Source organism: Leguminivora glycinivorella, chromosome 6 (genome assembly GCF_023078275.1).
Source record: "Leguminivora glycinivorella isolate SPB_JAAS2020 chromosome 6, LegGlyc_1.1, whole genome shotgun sequence".
In the NCBI taxonomy this organism is placed as follows: domain Eukaryota; kingdom Metazoa; phylum Arthropoda; class Insecta; order Lepidoptera; family Tortricidae; genus Leguminivora; species Leguminivora glycinivorella.
The window spans coordinates 18,902,730-18,926,139 of NC_062976.1; the positions used below are offsets into that span (position 1 = coordinate 18,902,730).

The following is a 23,410-nucleotide window of genomic DNA, read 5'->3' on the forward strand; positions in this document are numbered from 1 at the left end:
TCAAGTAACTTGCGAAATTAAACATTTTCGCGCGATGGAGCTTTTATCGCAGGTGAAACGTAAATTAAACAATGGCGGAAATTTCAGTGGAATGTTGTATTGTCATCAGTATCATTAACATATAACTTAAGCTAGCTTGTTGGTTATTTACACCGTGTTTTTATTGAATTCCGTTAACTTTAAGGGAAGGTTCATTAGATCAAATACAATTAATTTCCCTATCAAACTAGCATCTTAACTATTACCGGTTACCGAGTTATTAAAAACATGTGTGTGGCTGCCTTTACCACTTCCTAATGTTATTTATTTTGACATGTGCCGTCAGTCACTTGACACTAACTTGAATGTTATCCTTAAGGGTCTCTCACACTGATTAATTAATTTACTATGTATGAAAACGATATTTTTTTTTGTGAATTAAACTGAAAGTGATATACAGGATGGTTCCTGATAACGAACCTAACAATGTGTCAAATTTAACGGAAACCAAAAAAACCGTGTGTATAATAAATTCAGCATATAAATTACACAAATGAAAAATTACATAATGCCGTAAAACTAACATAACTAATTAGTTATCTGTCGAATTTACATCTACAAACCCTAAAAAAAACTAAAATTATACTATAGTTCCAATGAAATAAAAATTGCTGGGACTTACTGATTACCGACCTTTGTGTTATGAACTTGTCAACACAAAGGAAATTTACACAAATCCTGAACAGTTATTATAAGATAAGATATAACTAAGATGTAAGAACAAAACGCACTTTATATCACAGATTCTTGACGATTTCTTTAGCAATATGATCTAAATACGCCTAGATATAGAAAGAAAAATCATCTTAGTCTAAATTAAAATACCTACTAAGATTTTTTTACATAGTTTGTCAAAATGTATCATAATTACAAGTACCTACTCTAAATTTAATTTAACAACAAATACCTTCTCATTCTACCAATGTACCTACTATGTCATGGACCATGAGACCGTTACTCATGGTTGGTTAACTTGACTCATGGTTGGTCCTTGACTTGGTCCCATTCATACGTAACATTAAACCTAAACGTCAAGTATATTGCACTACACTAACCACATCACATATCAAATGTTGTGATAACTCATTATCGGCTAAGAAACGCTTAGTAGCTAATATTTATATTATAAATTAATCTCTTAACATCACGCGTGTGCACTTTAGCGGGTTAACGAAAAACAGTCGGGGCGGCTGCGGCGAATTGGACACCCCCATCAACACAACAATGCTATTCAGCTCAATTTATAGGTACTGATATTTTTATTATACTGTTATGTTATCTTTAAGACATCTAAAAGAAATCAATCAGACTTCGCGGGTCTTAGTCGCAACAATACAAGTACGGACAACCAACAAGCGAACCACACGAGAAAATCGAGTGTACGAGTATGTTAAAAAAAATGAACCTGACAATTTTACACCCGCGCGCGTTTCCGCTCTGTGCACCCGTGCCATGTTACGGATGCCTTTCACATATTTTATAAATTAAACCTAACCAACATACACGAATAACAAACACAAAAAAATTAAATTCACTGGCATTCAAAAAAACTAATGTAATGCTGAAAAAATTTGTGTCATGTCACACACAATTAACGTAATGGCGGTATTTTTAATCATTATATTATACCTACGTAGGCACATTTGATATGCGACTATTGAAATGTCAGTCTTTTCTAGCTGCAGCAAGGCCAAGCAGAAGGGTTGTTATAAGTAAACTATTGTACTAGAGTACACAAATTCCAACGCGCGCCGCGGCGGCAATACCACTATGCCGGCTTAGGAGCCCGGGTAATAACTGATTTAACATAATATGTACGAGTATAAATGTACTTATAGACATTATAAACTATAGAAGGATACTGATACGCAATAATGTGCATGCATTAAGATGTCAACTCAAAAATTTGACGATTAAAGTTTACATTTTATTGCAAAATTCATGTGGGATAACCCATTATTGCACATCAGCATCGAGATGTTAAGTTTAGTATCTTTGAAAAAGCAGAAAGACATACAAAAGTACTCGGTTTAAAAATTACATTTAAATGATACACCGACATAGAGAGTGCTCTACCAGAAAAGCAATTTCTTAATGTTTTTACGACCTAGTTCCGAATGGCCTTGAGTACCTATCTTTTAACATGAACATTTGCCAAGGAAAATTACTGAAAGCCTGTTTATTTTCCTTTAAAAATTATTATGATTATATTAGTGGAGGTTGTATCCAAGCCAAGGTTTAATTTGTCTTGTTCGCCAACAGCCCGGGGCGCCGAACTCCCGAGTCCTTCCAATGTTATGCTAGATATCGTCGGCCTAATTTCACGACAACTTTACCCCTTCATCTTTTAGCTGTCTAACAACTTCGGGGCATAACTCTTCTTCGCGAAACTTGTAGCCGCAACTGATCATCTCTTTAGCGACTTTGTAGTTTTTCTTCAGTGAGTCCAACCATATCGTGTAGGAATAGTCGGGCCAAATGCCGCCATATCTCTCTGGCAAATGGTCGGGGTGGATATGTTTATGTAGGGATTTCACGTCGTACCCGTGGAAATGTATCCTGGACCGCATTTCCGAGTTGAGGAGCGGCTTGAAGATGTTATATATTTTGTCGAATACCCATGTGTGGTTTATGACGTGGATGGCGTGGGTATTTGCAGGAAAACAGGACTGAAAAAAAGAAAGATGGTAAAAAAAATAAAACTAATGAAAAAAATGTTGATTATGAATTTGAACTATTAAGTTGGGACCTTTTTTTTATTGTAGACTGATCGGCGATTGACTCTAGTCACACCTGATGGAAAGTGAAGACAGAGTCTAAGATGGAGCTCGCTGATTAAATAACCCGAAAGTTACACTTAGTTCTTTTTGTGTTAAAAATCAGTGACAGGTTCAATTTATGTATTAAATTCTTAAAAACAATGCCACATACATACAAAAGTGTAGGACTACAAGCGAGAGTTTCTATATTGTATATGTATTTGGTCATAAGTGTTCGACTTCTCGAAGCATTTGATTCGTCACTTGAGTAATCCGTTGAGATTAATGGTTATATTTGGTCATAGTTATTTATAAACAAATCCAGAAATAAAGTGGTACACCAAAAGCCAGTTTGACTCTTTGTAATCATTTGTATCAAAGCTTTATGTCATGGAATATCACAGACCAAGTTTGTGTCACACAACTTAAACGCTTACGTAACTAAAATTCTGCAATATACTTTTATAATAGAAACATAAAATTTTGTTTGTTTTTGTTAGTAACTTCACTGAACAAAGTTTATTCTTGAGGCTGGGCATTCACAACTTGTTGGATAATGTTGTATACATAAATACAATTTGGCAACTCTCAATTGTCCTAGGCATCGAAATTGACATACAAATGAGTAGGGCTTAAGTAGACTTTTAGGAATTTTAGGTAGGTATTTTTATTTTTTAGATAGGTTTAGTTTTAGTTCTCCAGGTCTGGCATAATTTTAATAGTGTAATGTATATGTATTTCTTTCTAATAATAAAGAAAGCTATTAACTTAAGTATCTGCTATTTACGGCAAAACGGATGATTGTTTAACTACTAACTAAGATGTGGCAGAAGTATTCAAAATAATCTAGCTAATACCCCTAACATTTTGTTGATCTTAGAAGCGATGGCGGGTGTCACCTGCCAGGCGTGATGCAGCCTAATGTTCTCCAGGTCGAAGATGGTTTCGTCATGTCCAGCTCCATGGCTCATCAGGCGTATCGAACATAATTTGGCTATAATTACCCCCAACAGCTTGACGATCTTAGACGCGATGGCGGGCGTGACCTGCCAGGCGTGATGCAGCCCAATGTCCTCCAGGTCGAAGACGGCGCGCGCGCCCAGGATCTGACTCGCCGGTTTCATCATGCCCAGCTCTAAAGCTCAGCAGACGTATCGAATATAATTTGGCTATAATTACCCCCAACAGCTTGACAATCTTAGGCGCGATGGCGGGCGTGGCCTGCCAGGCGTGATGCAGCCCAATATCCTCCAGGTCGAAGACGGCGCGCTCGCCCGGGATCTGGCTCGCCGGTTTCATCATGCCCAGCTCTAAAGCTCAGTAGACTTATCGAATATAATTTGGCTATAATTACCCCCAACAGCTTGACGATCTTAGACGCGATGGCGGGCGTGACCTGCCAGGCGTGATGCAGCCCAATGTCCTCCAGGTCGAAGACGGTGCGCTCGCCCGGGATCTGGCTCGCCGGTTTCATCATGCCCAGCTCTAAAGCTCAGTAGACTTATCGAATATAATTTGGCTATAATTACCCCTAACAGCTTGACGATCTTAGACGCGATGGCGGGCGTGGCCTGCCAGGCGTGATGCAGCCCAATGTCCTCCAGGTCGAAGACGGCGCGCTCGCCCGGGATCTGGCTCGCCGGTTTCATCATGCCCAGCTCTAAAGCTCAGTAGACTTATCGAATATAATTTGGCTATAATTACCCCCAACAGCTTGACGATCTTAGACGCGATGGCGGGCGTGGCCTGCCAGGCGTGATGCAGCCCAATGTCCTCCAGGTCGAAGACGGCGCGCTCGCCCGGGATCTGGCTCGCCGGTTTCATCATGCCCAGCTCTAAAGCTCAGTAGACTTATCGAATATAATTTGGCTATAATTACCCCCAACAGCTTGACGATCTTAGACGCGATGGCGGGCGTGACCTGCCACGCGTGGTGGAGACCAATGTCCTCCAGGTCGAAGATCGCGTGCGCGCCTAAGATCTGACTCGCCGGCTCCATCATGCCCAGCTCCATGGCAATGAGCGTCGCCTTGAAGAGGTCATCTGTTGGAATGGTGTTCGGGTTCCAGCAGCCTGTGAATATGCAAATAATGATAAAGAACATGATTCAAATTATGTCTACTAATTTAAATCGCAAGTTATAGCAAGCAGAAGTGTGGGCGCACGTGACCTCTCCAAGAACGCTAACTCATCTGAGATGCGAGTACCTAAGTGTTGCGATCTTGCCCAAAACCCAAATTACTCTGCTGCCGACTACCGCTGACTCTTTCCGGCTTACAAACTTACAGGAATGAAATAGTCACCATACAAACTCCCCATGAGTTATGACAAACGTCATTACCTGCGGAGCGGAGCCGGTTCGATTTCAGATGCATAACGTGTTGCACTCGTGTTGTTGTTATGCTGTCAAGTGTTCCTTTTCTGTACTACTGAGCGAGTATAACTCTTTCGTCCCGAGCAAGCGAGATTAGTTGGAACTTAGATGTTATCTGTGGTCCATCCGCGTCAAAAGTAGCAGACCCACTACAACTATACTATAGATGATAGTCACCGATCCTGTAGATCATGACGCGGCGGCCGTCCTGCGCGAGGTAGGGCGGTACGGCCAGGATGCTGCTGTCGCCCACGGCGCGCAGGTCCAGCGGGAATACGTCCGAGCACAGCTGCGGGTTCTCTTCCCGGAACTCGTAGTAGTTCACCATCTGGAATGGCCATTAGAGGATGCGTCAAATGTGTATCAAAAGGTTTTTTATTGAGACAAGTCGCTGTTTGACACAAGCATGACCCAATCAAGCGCGGATCCAGCTTCGTGCCCAGGGGGGGGTCACGTGGTAAAGGCCCAGGCCCCAGAGGGGGGGTTACGTGGTCTATTTGTATGGCCAACCTAGGCTCCAGGGGGGGTCTTGACCCCCATGACCCCCCCCCCCCCTGGATCCGCGCATGGATCCAATTAAGTGAATTATTGAGCGTGGCAAGGCACGAGAGTCAGACAAACTTTGCTACTGAGTCTAACACAATTGTTTTCATCACACCAACGTGAACCGTACAAAATTAAAAAACACATTCGTGTAACCGGTTATTGAACTCTAATCATAATAAGTAAGTATCATATAACTAATTAATTGGTTCTAATATTAGTTTATTCAATGTATGCTATAATAGTCTCAGATAATGCTTTCACTTTGTATTCGTCTATAAATAAAACAATAATGAATTCATTTTACCCAGTGTGCACACTTCCGAGTGTTTGATAATATCAACTATGTATGTTAATCAGATGTATTAGGTGATAAATGGTGGCAATAAAAAACCTGTTGTTATTATAAACAGAGCGAATCACGCGATGTTACGGAAATACGAATAATATGAAGCCGGTACGGAATTAATACTTAATTAAGTAAATGCAATGTGCATTGCATACATAAAATGCATTTTACTGCGAGAAGAAAAGTGCATGCCAACTTTTACGGCTGTGTGGGCTGATTTCCACATAGCAAAGTGTTATTATATAATATGAAAATCTTGCGACTCTTCTTAAGCAATATCCCTTAATTTGTCAATCAACACTGGTTTATACCAAACAAGTAGTTTCGACAAGACACCTAAATCGAGCCAGAGAACAGGACTAAATTCTAATTGACGTTAGCATTTGACGTTCATTTTTTTTTCACAGATTGGTGCAGCAAATGTTAATACATTTAATGTATTCTATCCGCTCCTTAACATGGTCGGATCGGTCTACTATGTCGCGGTCGGGGGTTTTTTCAAAATTTTAATTTTGTCTGGCCTAGTGCGTAGTAACCCTGCCTGCTACGCCGCGGTCCTGGGTTTAAATCCCGGTAAGGGCATTTATTTGTGTGATAAACACATACTTGGATGGTGATAAGCAATAATGTGTCAACCCACAAAAACTAAAAAAATGAGATTTTAATGCCATGTTATAGCTGGATTTTTAAACTTCTATTTGCAAAAATGACCTTTTCATTTTGAAAATTTTCACTATCCCAAAAGTAAAAAAATAGGTTAACACAAATCCTTTATCGTGTGTTGCCTATTTTGCATTAATGTGTCAAGAACCTAAACTTATTATAGTAATTGGCAGAAGACATATTTAAATTACAATAATGTGTTATGAGGGTTGACGCAACGATTTTTTTACACTTGACTCATTCTTGCAAAACGCAAAAAATGAAATACACTATGAGACTTGAATGATTATTGCAAAATGATATTTTATTCGTTGTTTTATGCTACGACCCGTGTTATAAAACATAAGTCATTATTGTTAAATTATATTCGGGTCATAAATTGTTCGTTTTTGGTGTAAGTACCATGACACTATATTGTAAAATATAACTGTTTATATTAATTTATGTTTGAATAAGTTATGACTTAGTCCATTAGTATATTTTTGCACATGAATGGTAAATTCAGTACGAAATTGAACATTTTAAGTCATGAATATACATATTCGTTATTATAATTTGCAAACATTTTTTACAAGTACGTGTTTATATAAAAATCTAATATAAGCTACTATTTTTTTATAATTACTAATTACATTAAGACGTGTTAATGTATGCATAAAAATATTGTTTGATTTTTGAATACTTACTGAACGGTAGTTTATTATTTTGTTAAAGATATTTTATGTTTTGTTCTTGTACAAGTCATGAGTTATTCATAATTTAAATGACTTAGTCTAATTCTTAGCGTAAAAAAAATATTTTGTTGTATATTTTAGATAAGTAGTTTATTTTTTTTAAAGATGATTATTTGGTTTTTGTAACGATTTTTTGTTGAAAAAGCACAGATAATTTTAAATATGTGTCTAGAAATGATCATTACTCTAATAGATAATTTATAGTATTTTATTCAACAGGCGTTTAAAGGAGGTCAAGAAATATGAGTGGCGTACTTTCCACGAGTATTTTGGAGTCAGTTAAACACCATTGCATACAATACTTTTACAACGACCATGCACTTAGTTTTCAATAGTTTTTTTTAATAATTCTCGCGAAATTCACACTGTTTCCTGTATTGCAAAGGTTTGCACTGTCAGCTCAGCTGCCCAAAGCCTTCCCGCGCACGCACGCAGTATCGTTAATGCAATGCGTTGCCATGATTACAGAACCAAACAATGCGTTTTCAGTTTTTTCGATACGCACAGTCCTGTAAATGACGAATAACAGTTCGGGAGTAGAAAAATCATTAAAAGGTTTGATTAATAAATAATGTACCTATTGATTCCTACATACCTAATAACATAAGTGACCATGACTGATATGTTACTTAACACTTATAAAGTTAAAAATATGCATAGGTAGAGTATTTTACAACAACAATTTATGTGCTTTAACATGTTTATTTAAGACTCATAGATATTTTTAGACAATTAGCAAAAGTGGGTTAAGTATCATAACACAGTCTTGAAAAAGTTTGACGTCGTCGAACAATTCGCAATAAAAGAAAAGGGCATTATTTCGTCAAATTGAAGTTTGTTTTGAAATTAAGCTACAATAATCACTACTACTGAACGTATTATAGCTGAAAAACACAACAATCTATATAAAAACATTTTTTTTTAAGAGAAACACAAAAAAATGAGAAAAAATCTTTAGACGCCATTTTCTCAAAATGGTTGGCGTGTGGGTTGACACATTATTGCTTATCAGCATCCACTTGTTCCTGAGTCATAGATATTTTCTATTTATATATAAGTATGTATTTATCTATATGTATAAGTATTGTATACCTATCGTCGCCTAGCACATAGTTTGCTATGCTTAGTTTGGGGCTAGGTTGATTTGTGTAAGTTCAACATTTATTTATTTTATATATTTACTTATACAAGTCCTTCATATGAACTAGGACATATTTTCTATCTCCAGTAAAACTGATTTCTTAGAAATCTGATTCGAAATGAGCAAACTTAATTTGTCAACACGTCTGACTGATGGGAACCTTTCCAGCCGGCGATTTGTGATTTATTTCGCCAGCACCCACAATACCCGTCGTGATTGAAGTGACTTGAACGTACAAAAGCGTTGCTTAATATTTTTGTGATCGTTACATAACCTTCATGATAAAAAGCTGTAGGTTGTTTTATTGTCTTCTTAGTACAAACATTACTGAGTGTTTAAAAATTAGCCCACCCCGCAGAAGGAATTAAAGGTAATATAATTCAATTTATGTAAAGTATCATAGGTCCCAATAAAGTGCAAAGGAAACAAACCGACGTATAATTTTTCCATTAAGTACTTTTTGTGTTATAAAAATATCTTTAATCGGTGCTCAAAAAAATTCAAGAAATATTCCTCAGATGTTGCCACTTCTCATTTTTGCAGAGTGTTGGCATTGGCTCTCACACAACAACATAATTTTATTGTAGTGTACCAAATGAAATGAAATTCTTACCAGCCTGTGCGCGCGCTGAGGTATGAATTTTCGGGCACGAAGGAATTTGATCAGGAATTCATCGTCCATTCGGTGCGGCGTACATTCACCCCGTTCTGTGAACACGTAGACTACTTAATATCTGGGAAAGCTAAATAAATTCTCACGAATAAGGTTATATTTACCTGGCTATAATATGATTTTATTTTTGATAGATCAATGCCCTTTGAATGATACATTCGAAAGGGAAAGGTTAGTTTGTAATCATGACTATCATGAGCATCTAGACAAGTGCTACTTGACATTTTCATTTTATATCGCAAGCATTTTCACATCTCTTTAAAAATAAGTTAGGTTACTTAAACTGAAATAAAATAAGTGCACCTTGATATCAACGGCACATTATATGAACGACGTCATACGGTAGTAAAATTAAAAAATATGGAACGACAGACGCCGCAGGGGCAGCACTGTGTCTGTGACTGTACCTATTAATTACTGTACTGTCGTAGACGATGTCTCGCCGTTCGGGGATGACCTTGAGCCGAGTAGGTCTTCCCCGCAGTGCTCCCCCGCGCGTACTCCTGCACCTGGACCGACAGGTGCTCTAGGTGAAGCACTGTATCGATCTCGTATCGTTACCGTACCGAAGACGATGTCGCGCAGCTTAGAGATGGCCTTGAGCCGAATTCAGGGTCCTTCCCGTACTGCTCCCGCGCGTACCTACTCCTGCACCTGGACCGACAATTTCTCTAGATGTTACACTGTTTTATGTCGGTCCATATCATGACCGTACCGTAGACGATGTCTCGAAGCTCGGAGATGACCTTGAGCCTAGTATCAGGGTCTTCCCCACAGTGCTTCCGCGCGTACTCTTGCACCACGGCCCTTAGGTGCCGCTGTGTTGGTTTCCTAGCGTTACCGTACCGTAGACGATGTCTCTCAGCTCGGAGATGGCCTTGAGCCTAGTGTCGGGGTCCTCCCCGCAGTGCTCTCGTGCGTATTCTTGCACCTCGGCGGACACGTCACCGAGATACAGATCTACGCTGTACGCTGGGCTGGGCATTTTCTGGAAAATACAAACAGTTCTTTAATAATTTATCATGTAACATGGGTCAAACTAAACTAAAACAAAACATTTATTCTCTTCACGAACTACTTATGCAATCAATTCGACATGGTGCGTAATAGTTATCGGCGATTGCACTTCGATCAGATCAATGACCGACTTTAGGGTTGTATAATGTTTAAAGCCCGCGATGAACAAAATGTATCTTAACTCTCCTATTCATTAAAAAAAAAATTGTGTGGGTCGTAAAATCATTGATGAAAATACTAGAAGAACACACCTATTACCTACGGTACTCATACCAAACTTTTCATGTTTGCTTAATGTTTCTGATAACCGCAACAATATGCATGAGTGAACCATGTTGGATATTATTTATATCACAATATCGCAATCATCACATTAGGGTCTAATGTTGCTTCTACTAGACCACGCTAAATGATATAGCGCTATTCAATACCGTTTCAAACCGTTCCTCTTACAAAACTAGCTATCGGCCTGATTGATACTATTTAATTTACGATGGATGCAAATAAGATTATAGTCCTTAAATTGTTAATATTTTGTTAGTAGTCGACTACTTTGTAGCCATACTAGCCTAACTCTACAAAAGGGGTCCCAATGAACAAACTTGAAGTAACAACATATTTTTTAATGGGAAATAGAAAAGGCTTTATTATTATTATATTGTAGCCATACGATTAAATAAATAAAAAATATACGACAAAAAATATTGAGTGTAGATACGGTATTACATGTTTTGGATATTATGTTTATTTTAAAAGTCACGTTTTGATTGAAGTAAATTTTTACTTATAGGAAAATATTATTTTTCGTGTAAGTTTTATATAGTTCGATTCGGATCGTATACTTGTTACTAAAGCATCGTACCTATTGCAGCCCTGAAGTAAATCAAATCCGACAGAAAAAGTCAGATTAATTTTTTGAAATCGTGATCTACGATTTCTTATCTCAATTGTATAGCATAAAGCTAACGTGAGGTATTTGTGAGGTGTCAAACTTAGCACTAAAGTGACTAAAGTCGTAAATACATAAATGGCTACTTTAGATTGTACGGACGGCTAGCAGAATGACATGGACTTATGTACGTAGGTAGACTAGGTAGGTAACTGGCGAACGTTTGTTTAGGTCCGAGATTTCTATATGTGTGGGTAAATGATTAAACACAGTGCTGATGCAGAGCAAAATTACTGATCAAAGTACAAGGGGCAAACTGAAAGTTAAAAGAATAGCTACAGGAGAAAAAACTGTAGGTACCTAAATACTTAATAGACAAATCATTATTAGTTCGGGCGATTTATAGGTACATATTAGGTTTTCACAGAATTATCCTTAGAATTTTTTTATTGGAATATTTTTCTGGGCATAGCTGTATTCCATTTTAATATAGCCATAGGGTACAGCGGGGCAAATCTCGACTGGGGGGCCAACTGTAACTGATCCATTTTTTCCATTATTACACTATGATGTTGAGTTCTACATGTATCCACTGAACACGCCTATCATATAAAACCAGTGGACACTCTATTTAATAATGCAAACATTGTAAAACGTGGAAAAAATTGACCAGCTACATTTGCCCCCCAGTCGAGATTTGCCCCGCTGTACCTTACTCATATCATACGGATGTTATGCATCTACTGAGTTACAAAGTTTTTGTCAGTCTATTCTGTTTACTGCATAACTACGCTGCATATAAAGTTTTATTAAGCATCGCTATAAAATTATATGTTCCTCTATAATCATTAATTGTATTATTAAAGAAGTAAGAAAAGCGCCCATGAAATGTGTAACAGTGAATGCAAACAAGAACGTACGAAAACTAAGGCTTAATAACTTTAATAAGTATTAAATTGATTGAATTCACAATAATTATATGACGCAGACATGAAGTATTTCATGGGTGTACTGTCGACACGGCTGATAAACGCATCTGGCGACCCAAGGGCTGGCGCTTACCTCTCCCAGCGTATATCGCTGGCAATTCAGAGAGGTAATGCGGCCAGCATCCTGGGGTCGATGCCGCATGAAGACTCGCTGGACGGGGTTTTCTTGTTATGAGCTTATTTTTCCTTTTTAGTTTAGGTACCTACTATTCCGTTAGTATATTTTTTATTTATTATAAGTTTATTTTTAAGTATTTAGTTTAATTAATTTCATTTTATGAAGGGAAAAAATCAAATAATTTTATGAGATATATATTTTTTAAATTTGTTTTTTTAAGTGGCGGTCGAGGTGGTGTAACGGTTTAGCACGTCAGCCGCGTTAGCTGGAGACCCGGGTTCGATTCCCGGCTTCGCCACCAGTGGGCTTGATCGCTTTTTCTTTAGTGTATGGTATTTATTTCAGTTTATAATTATATTTTAGTTTTGTATATTAATTACTGACAACTATTGTTGGAGATTTGAAAATTGAATGTCGTGAGTAAGTCATAATAGAATATAGAATTACATTTTCATGAATTATATTATATTCCTCACTATTTATATGTATGATATCGAAGTGGCCCATTAAGAGGCATTCTAATCTAAGAACAGTGTTACCTCCGTATTTCTATCCTAATGAAAATGATTATTCATATACCTAGTGTTACTAGTGTTAATACATTTGCAGGTCTCCAAATGCATCTTTCATTTCAAAGTTTCTTTTACTCTACAATTATTAATATGAGGTATTGGTTCACATCTAAAGGCTTGCGTATTTTTATGCACTTGTGGGTGTTTGCCATTGCTCTTGTTGAGCTTACGTAAATGACCTTCACAGTTTTTATCGATTACTTCTCCAACTCAACCAGTATAAGTTTGAACTCTGCCTATAATTTGTTGTTTTAAAGCGGGTTCTACCTATAATTACTGGATATGAAATCATACTCGACATGAAAATGTTTTGGCAATTATGGATCTGATATTTACTCGTGCTAGGTAAACTCACGGGTCATCGACCCAAACGCAACAGCAAAATAAATCATAAGACGGCCTTGCACTTGAGTGATGAGTCATGCTTCGAAAAACGTAGATAACGCCATCTCATCATTCAAGGCTAAAAATAGTAAGATAAATTTCAGATAAAATAAGTACTTTTTTATTTACATGACATTGAACTACCCGGGGATGAAATGACATATTCGTAATAGGAAGAGGAAGCACTATTATCACCTAGTGCTATTATATAGATCGACGAAGCATATGGATTTAGTTCTAAAAGAGTAATATATTTAAATCATACATTTAAAAATCAAAATGATTTATTGAATAACTTGGAGAGGAGATGTTAAAATTGAAAAAGAACTTCGATCTACTCTTAGTGAACCGTCACATGCCGTTTCTGTGTCGGAATGCTACATATTTCAGCATTCATTAGAATCTCCTCACATTCTCAAAAAAAAGAAACAACTTCTTATTAAACATGTCTGTCCGATTAGTATTCAACTTAGGCTACCTAGTTTCGACACTAGTTACTTAATATCCGAAATGGAGGTTAGGTAATACATTCTTATATTATTTTTGTTACTGTGAACAGGTTTATTCAAAACTGATCCAACGTTATAGGTACCGACGTTATGTAAGGCAAAGCTCATAAGCAATATGCATTACAAAAGTCTGCATTAATTATGCATGTAGGAAGACAGCAATACCTATTTAAAAATTGTTTTATAATATATAATAGTAGGTAGTAAACTAAATATTTAATAACTCGAGACTTTATGTATCCTGGCTATTACTTTAAAGTGTAAATAGTTACTTTCACCACACCACCTGATAAAAGCTCTCTTTATACTTCAAAAACGAATGACAAAGTTGCATTTATCCACAAGAGTGCAAAGTAATTTCATACAAATTTTAACTTGATGCCCAAAGCTGGTAGAATTTCCGTTTAAATGATGATTTTGAATCATAAATGTTAAAAATATATGAATTAGATTCATTTTGATATTTTACGGTAATATTTGCCCCGTATTGGTATGTTGAAAATGTTCGTTTTTGAAGTATCTAGAGAAGAGAGCCTTTACCTGTCGTAGTAAAAAAATGTATCCTTACGCAACTAATTGCTAAATGGTATATTTAGGAAAAACAAAAGAACTAGGCGCCACAGGTGACAATGACTTTCATTATATAACGTAAAAAGAAATATTTAACGATTAGCATAATGATGTTGCATAGCACTTTTCCACGAGTGGCTTCCTAATTGAAATGAACCGAATAACTAGGCACTAATATTAACCTGCACCTTGCATAATATACGTTACGTCGTACCGAACTTCGCTCCTTTATTTGCTAAATAAAATGTTATGCACAGGTTTCCTGCGATATTTACTTTACGTAAACAACTTTCAATGAAATGGCTTAGAGGCATTTTACTTGTAAACCTCCGTTATTATGCAGATGGCTGGGACATTCGTTGCGTGGAAGTAATAGTGCATAATACTTAGGGAAAACATGGGTTACTTATAAAAGAGAAACCAATAACATAATGTGGATAGAGGGTTTCCGATAGAAATACTATAAACACATAGTTAAAGTATCCCTGTATACCAAAATGTACAAGTTCGTGGTTGTTAATTTAATATCCTTATGAACCCAGTTAGTTAAGAACCCAGATAACATAACCTAACCACAAAATTAAAATTTTGAAAAAACCCCCGACCGCGACCTAGTGGACCGATTTTCATGAAACATGGCTAAGAACACTCCCGACTAACTCAGCTTTCAGACAAAAAAAACTAAATCAAAATCGGTTCATCCGTTCGAGAGCTACGATGCCACAGACAGACACACACACAGATAGACAGACAGACAAACAGACAGACAGACAGACATACATACACACAGACAGACACGTCAAACTTATAACACCCCTTCGTTTTTGCGTCGGGGGTTAAAAACAACCTTTGTTATTATAATATTACCTGCCAGTACGCAAAATCGTAGTTTTTAATATTAATAATTAATACTATTTTAACAGGTCAAATGCCATGCCATGCATTTTTACTTTTATCAGTTTTGGTTTGCCGTTTGCGCCTAAAAACATCTGTATATCCGTCGGTCCATTTGTGGGTTCGTATGTATGTAAATGTTTATATTTATACTAGAAAATTGGAATGGAGCATTTTTATGTCAGGGTTGGATGGTTTTCTTTTTGGCTCTATGCTCCTCTGTTATTTAATATTACCTACTTCTTGCTATCAAGTTTTCAAGAGGCTTATTAAAAATACTAGCTTTTGCCCGCGGCTTCTCACGCGTTAGAAACAGACAAAAAGTAGCCTATGTCACTCTCCATCTCTTCAACTATCTCCACTTAAAAAATCATGACAATTCGTCGCTCCGTTTTGCCGTGAAAGACGGACAAACAAACACACACACACTTTCCCATTTATAATATTAAATATAAGTATGGATTATCCAATACAGTAAACAAGTTCAATAGAAGTAGTACCGACTCGGTACTGCAATCAAGTTCGTAAATCTTCGGGTTAGTTGCAAAAGGCTAGAGAAAGTGCAGTGAAATGCACCCGGCCCGGCCGGGAACAGGCTCCTAGCCAACTGGTCAACTTCTGGTCACGATACGTCTGTTTCTACTTGAACGTTTTCCTAACGTGGATAATTATTGGGCTAGAGTTACTACTTACTAGAGGTTGATGGTGTTTTCTTGTATTTAGAGACAAGGTATACAAAGTTTTCTGAAATCGGTCTTGTTAATGCGATAATGAAAATATTGGTTTAGAAAATAATTAAATGTAATTTCGAATTTAGTAAAATCTTTATTTACTTAAATAATTTTATTCATCAATATCCATCCATACTAATATTATAAATGGGAAAATGTGTGTGTCTGTTTGTTTGTCCGTCTTTCACGGCAAAACGGAGCGAAGAATTAACGTGATTTTTTAAGTGGAGATAGTTTAAATGATGGAGAGTGACATGGGCTACTTTTGTCTCTTTCTAACGCAAGCGAAGCCTCGGGCAAAAGCTAGTAATACATATTATGTAAAGGCCGAATACACAACAACGTACAGTCATACACCTTTTTTGTTCATATGACCAAAAATATTTTTTTGCTCCTTGTGCCTTACCTTAGTTACGTATGGTAGAAATTTGTTCCGTTACTTGAACCTAGTAATTATGGTGTGTAATTTGTTAAAAAGAAGTAATGCCACTAAATTAGTAAAACGTCTTCTTTTGTTAATGCCACACAATTATCCGTCTGTGAATGATTATTAACATAATATTTATGCACTTGAAAGAAGCAAAAAATAAAAGAAGCAGCTTCAATATCACCATCATGTAAATAAATATTGTACACAATGGGGAACCGTGTGTTGTTTGACAGATATTAACGCCTCCTATTCATTTACTTCTTGTAAATACAGTAAAAAACCAATTTAGTTACAATAAAAACAAACAGACCGATTGGAAACTTTAATATACCTGCGACAAAATTAGCTATAGATACGATATGGATCGGATATAACATGTCAGTGTCAATGACGAGTTACTTTGAAAAAAAAATCAGTATCTTCTGGCAATTTTGGTACCTTCTTAGACATATTTAATATGATAAATATTTAAGTTCGCGGGACCTTTTGAACTTATAATTAAGAAGTCTGACTTCCCTGACAAAAACTTGTGGATTTTTACATTAATATTCAGCTATGAATACTTTTTACAATAATGCTAACTGAACCGGCAAGACCACTAGCAAACATAAACACTGAATTTAAATCCAGTTTTAAAAATGGAAACTTAATAAAACTACGTACAAAACCTACGATCCTTAATGCTATTATCAATAAAAAGGATCCAAATTATTCAAAAAATGAATTATTATCGTAGAGAGTTATAGACTTGTATGGAGAGGAAATCGCACACATGGTAACCTAAAGCAATTATAATCATGTGCACAACACAAGTAATGAATAAGTATGTAGGTAATTATAAAATGACGACAATAGTAATGCTAATTAGACTATATTTGCAATCTGTATATGCTTTGCCTGAGCTGGCTGCTAAAGAATGTCTCCTTGTAGCATTAACAATAATAAACATTTTCATTTTAGTACTAAACATTATAACTTCCTGGCATGTTCCGCTTAAGCATTCCCTTTTACATACCTTTTTAATTAAATATAGCGCTATATCGAATTAAGTGTGCAAAATTTTATGAAGCATAAGTTTTAAATTTTTAATATCTACTTCTACACTTCCTTCTTCGATATTAATTTCATCATTCGATACATTTTCATCAAGTACTGGAACTGGAACAGTTTCATGTGCTCTGCATACCTCTATCGGGATTAGATTACCGATCACTTAACATCTTAACTTCCCGTGCGAAGCCGGGGCGGGTCGCTAGTGTATTTATAGATATAAACGTAGATGTAAGTAAAAGATTGTAAAAATGATTGATGTGATAACGTAACGTCGAGTTGGTTATAAGTTATAATAGGCTAGTAGGTATAACCTAAGTTTACGACCTAGAACATAATCAAATCTAATTTTGACCTCAGACTTATGTACGTTAGCATATTAACTTAGAATGGTACGAAGCCTATATTTTTAACTCGTGTCGGTATAGTTTAACTCCCTTCGGTTGTTTTTAATGAATCGCCACTCATTTCGAACTACTTCTTTTACTTGTATAGTAATTTACTATTTCGATTCGCTTTTAATCAAAACTATTCCGTAGTTAATATTTTCCATAAGTTTTATTTTGAACAAGATTTGTTGAGAAATTAACGATTTGCTCCCAAAACTGCTTATGCGTTTTTTTTTCATATCGTAAGCACTCGGCCAGTTTTTCAAGATTACGTCAACAGCACACGCCCGTGCTTTCTGGAACATTTTACGAGCAGGACCTCAGCCGAGCCACAGGAAGAATGCAAAACCGGTCGGGGTCGCCTGCACTCCAGCGAACAAAGATTGAGAATTTGTGTTTATTTTTACAGACGCGCTCGCGATGTGTGCAGGTTTCTAGGGCCTATTGGTGCACATCCACTTTTAGATAATGTTTATAAGATGCGTCAAATGTTAGCTCTAGATAACACTTTGATCGTATATGTCGGGTCGGCGTCAAAAGAGACGTAGACGTTTTTGTTCGAAGAATCGTCACTGATATATCCAATACATATTTGCTTAAATTGACTTAAATTACAAAATTTAGTCGCATACACCAGTTACACAAGATCAAATTATCAAATATGGGTCGCTCTAACTTATTGGTTAGGGACAAAAGTTACACAAAAAACATAAACAACTACAGAGTTTTCTTTCAATACTGATAGCCAATGTGAGTAGGTAACAGAATATAGAATATTAGTTGACATTGGAAACTGTACCAAGGAAACCATCAACTTTACAATAAGTAGGTACGCATGGAAAACTGTATACATCAGAAATAAGTATAGCATTACGTATATGCAATAAATAGGTATGAAATGTAATATGTTTTAATGTCACCACATTTGTTCCTAAACACTTCAAGTACCACCGGTTTCAGACATAGTTTTTAGTAGGTCTTCGATATTATTCTATTGCGTCAACGTGCATTCGTCTCGGTGTGAACATACCTAAGACAGATTACTGAATTATGCGTGGTGAATGGGAAATATGGTGTATTTTCATCCTGCGGCATCAGCACCTATTAATTTTGTTTACTATGTTGGACATACGTAAGATCTGTAATGGCAAAACATGATTTTAAAAAATACTGTAGATATTTTAAAGAAGAAAAGGTAGCTATATGAACCAACCTATAGATATAATTTGTTAGTTAGATAGTATGATCACCGTCACGCAACTATGAAACTTTCCGTGCGTTTAACATTTTGCGAGCGCTTTAAAAATGACCAGCCGTTTGGTTTGTCACCATTAAAACATTAGCAAATTTTTTACTTCACTGTTGTTTTATGCTAATCAGTCTCTTAAAATGTAGTTGTATCAACATGGGCCTCAGTCTGATATAGTAAATGTACCGTGTGAAATTGTATTTCATGCCTTTAATACATAAAAAAACAAAAGACAAGTTTGATGGTCCATAATAAATTCTTTGACAAACATAATGCCGTGACATGTGCAGAAAGTGACTGCGGTCTAGTGACTATGAGTACCGTGATACATGCGCTGGTAATTGAATCTGTGCGGGCATCGTCAAGGCCGCCGGTGCATGAACTGAGTGCACTTTGAGTTTCAGGAGCATATAGTCATATACCTTAGAAATAACTACATTACTACACAAACATTTTAGGCTATGAATATACAGAACGAGGCATAAAGATGGGTGTGAAATATTGCTTAAGAGTCAAAAATTATATTCAAGTAGATCCTTATTAACAATAAAATACGTGCCGATGTGCCTATATATGATATACTTTTTCCCTTATTTAATTGATGAGTATCGCCTTTTAAAAAGATAAATCGGTTTTAGCACGCTAGCGACCATCGATATATCATCACACATCGACAAATACAACTTATAACATACAGATGACACTCTGAATCTCCATTACTTTGGAAAAATTCAACGCGCTTTAGCTTTGCACGAACAAGTCAACCAAAATCTTGTTATTTATTGTTTTTTGCTGTTTTTATTTGGATAATAATAGAATGACCGATGATACAGTGAGTGGTCCGACCGGTCACCGCGGTTTGGGCTGCGCGGGCGCCGTAACCTTGGGACCAAATGCCGGAACAGGCGTTGTTTTGCGCGTCGGCTACAATACAGGTAACAATTAGAGTACCTACTTACGTATCAAAACTATTTGTTTGTCTAAACAAAATGAGCTAAGGCAATTGTTAGATATTAAGGTTAATTTTACTTCCTATTTCGTACACTATTAGAACTCGGCGTCGGCGTATTTACACTTCTTATTTAATACGATGAGTTTCCTACAAATATGTTAGAATGGAATCAGTTTTTTTCTTTCGTTTCTAAACACCAACAAGACTATCGCGAAACTAAATGGAGGCAACAGTTTTACGCTAAATCAAATGTGATTATTTTTTGAGGTGTTACCGAAAACAGCAGTACCTACATGCCACAAAATTATGTTCAGTAGAACAAAGTAAAATTACTACTACTAAAATTACCAAGGACGATATAATACCGGGACAGACAAAGCCTATACAAAAAAGCGTACCCCTGAAATGAATAGGCCTTTAAAGCTTAAAACTAGATGGCGCTGTTTCGCAGCCTGGAAGTGACCAAAACCATATTTTTCCTAAATATTTTTGCGTGTTTTTATTCTTTACAAGAACAAATATTGACATGCTTCTTTATTTTACTATCATGATATCACGTCAATACACATTTAAAAAAATAATAATTTGTAGGCATTGTCAGTGTAGTTATGATAGTATTCAATAGGTGGCGCTAAAAATTTAGGTACGATTCTTAGTATGAAGATTGTAAATCATCCTTGATATTTCTTACCTATAAGTGCATGTTTGTACTACCAGTGCAGCTCATAATCGTGTTAAAAATCCCGCAGTTAGTGTTAAATAATATATTTTAATATGAAGGTTTTATATTTTCATAGTTTGTATAGGAAAAAGTACGTCTCAAACTGGCTAGAATACTTTTTTATTTTTAATGTGATAACACCAAAAGTCATCTGTCTTTTCATAACAATTGAGAAATTGACCATGTAATTTTTTACTTAAAACGAAATATACGTTTTTAATTCTTAAAAAGCTGTTTTTCTATAACAGTTAGTGTTTTTACTCCGAGTTACGAGATAAAATGTTGCCGCATACATCTTTCAAAATAATCGCACCCAACCAGATGTGGGCATTGACTATTGCAACCCATTGTTATAACGAGTTAGTCAGCGATCCATTATCACATGCGCGGGTACAATGCCTACCACATTACACTTGCACAACGCTGACACTGCCCTATTTTCTGCTGTGTTATCTGTATCAATTACTGCTCCATATGTATATCGTCAGCGATCCGAGCGCTGTACAGTCTCCTACTACTGTCTGAACTGCTTCAATATTTGTTCAAGCTGATTCAGTATTCACCTTTGAAATAAATAAATAAATAAATATTGGGGACACTTTACACAGATCAACTTAGCCCCAAACTAAGCAAAGCTTGTACTGTGGGTGCTAAACGACGATATACATACTTAAATAGATAAATACATACTTATATACATAGAAAACTTCCAAGACTCAGGAACAAATATCTGTGCTCATCACACAAATAAATGCCCTTACCGGGATTCGAATTCGAACCCAGGACCGCGGCTTAGCAGGCAGGGTCACTACCGACTGAGCCAGACCGGTCGTCAATGACTAATAATTCCATATCGCTAAAATTATTGAAGTTGTTTGTAAATTGTCTAATACATTTTCACCAAACTCGGTTAACTCTCTTGCCTTGAAACCCTTCGCTTACTCGTGGAGGTATCAATTTATTTATTGGCACGTGAAGTTAAACAACAACAACCCCTTGTAAAACAAACAACCACCATAATGAGAAATAAGGAATTAAAATGTCTGTAAACAAGATATAATCTTACTAGATAATGGACATAATGGTAGATAAAATTGATTAAGCGTAAACTCATTCAATAAAATCAATTTATATTGTGTATATAATGTCCATTTATAGCTTGCTCTAATAAAAGGCAGCGCTAACTGCTTATGTAATACTATGAACCCTAGGCCCATGTTTGAAGGCTACGATAACCTTCTCCAGTCGTAGCATTAACACGTAGGTAACTAGGTACTAATGTATTCATTCTAGTCCTAACGACAAGTTTTCCGTTGGGTCGAGGATATTACTATCCTGCTGGTCCGTATAGTGACGAATATCTCATTAGGTTTTCAAATGTTAGATCAACGAAACTTTTAGAGGTCAGTTCGAGATGTTAAATAGGACATCCAATGTCAAAGCGCCGGGGTATTCCGTAATATTTAAATGTATGTATTTATTTATAAATAATTAGAGCATATATCAAGATACATATTTAAATTAAGTTATAATTATTAATACATAATTTATGAAACAAATGTAACTTTTAAAATGACTATCCCTAGTAAGTAAATAGTTCTAACTACTTGCTTATGTTCGCATTTATTAGCCGATATTTAATTAGCCGGCTTATTAATACTACTGTCGAAGAGTTTTAACTAAGTACCTACTGCTCGAATGAAGAAGATAAGTACTTCAATATATAGCCATCAATTAATGATTACTTACCCATGAGTGACTAATATAATATCCAATTAAAATAAGATCAGTGCGAACAACGCGATCTATAACATTAACAAAGGGAGTGCGATCCAGGATTTTTACAACGCAAAAATTCTGTCGGTATCTAATTTTAAATATGCTTATCTGGTAATGTATGTTTACTAAGATTAGTAAAATTTATTAGTAAATAAATATTGCGACCTCACCTTGCCAAATTGAAATTGAAAATTCACAAAAGATGCGCGCACGCAGTTGTAAGGCGCGGACTAGACTGTGCGAACCGCTCCAACGCTGGGACTTAAAAGGCATTTACTTATAACTGAAGCGATATCTACGCGTTCTCAATAAACAACGTTCAATGCTGCACCCAACGTAAACATCGATAACGTCCAAAGAAAGACAGCGATGGACTACGAAGTTTGATGCACTTCAGAATAAGTCCTGATCATGAACGCAACTGTTCCCTGCAGTTGCAAATTTCTGGAGCAAGCCAAAGCGACGTTGTGTAAGGAGAACATTGAGTTAAAACATATTAATTATTTTTTTGCGAAAATGACCATTTAAAAAGTAACGTTTTCTACTAGCAGTTTTAAATGTGAGTATATAAGATTTCAGAAACCTAATTAAAATTCGTATTTCACAAGGGTTATTCAGGACTTTTTAGTACAATTTTAATTCAAAAATTAAAGTTAGTTCAGGTGATGTAGATCCATAATAGGGAGGCGTACTGGCACATAAATCATATTATGTTATTGAACCTGTCAAGATTTGTCTAACATGAAAACATAAAAATCGGTAATCTATAGGGTTGAAATTATTGGGTGATTTATCACTCAATTAGTTTAAGCATTTTGAGACTGAGGTATTCTGGCACCAAATCAATATGAAGTTCAGGTGTTTTGGTAATATGACATTTCTAGAAAAAAAA

The 23,410-nt window shown here is 36.2% G+C and overlaps 1 protein-coding gene across 1 annotated transcript; it reads right to left on the bottom strand.

Moving 5' to 3' along the window:
- Window positions 1–77: 77 nt before the first annotated feature.
- On the bottom strand, window positions 78–22,819 carry LOC125227294 (alpha-tocopherol transfer protein-like). The gene is made up of 6 exons (XM_048131569.1): window positions 22,689–22,819; window positions 10,122–10,263; window positions 9,216–9,310; window positions 5,350–5,500; window positions 4,678–4,871; window positions 78–2,708 (listed from the first exon to the last, which is right to left on the bottom strand). Exons 2-6 carry the CDS (start codon window positions 10,258–10,260, stop codon window positions 2,361–2,363), a joined length of 927 nt encoding a protein of 308 aa, XP_047987526.1. The 5' UTR covers window positions 10,261–10,263; window positions 22,689–22,819; the 3' UTR covers window positions 78–2,360.
- Window positions 22,820–23,410: the final 591 nt, after the last annotated feature.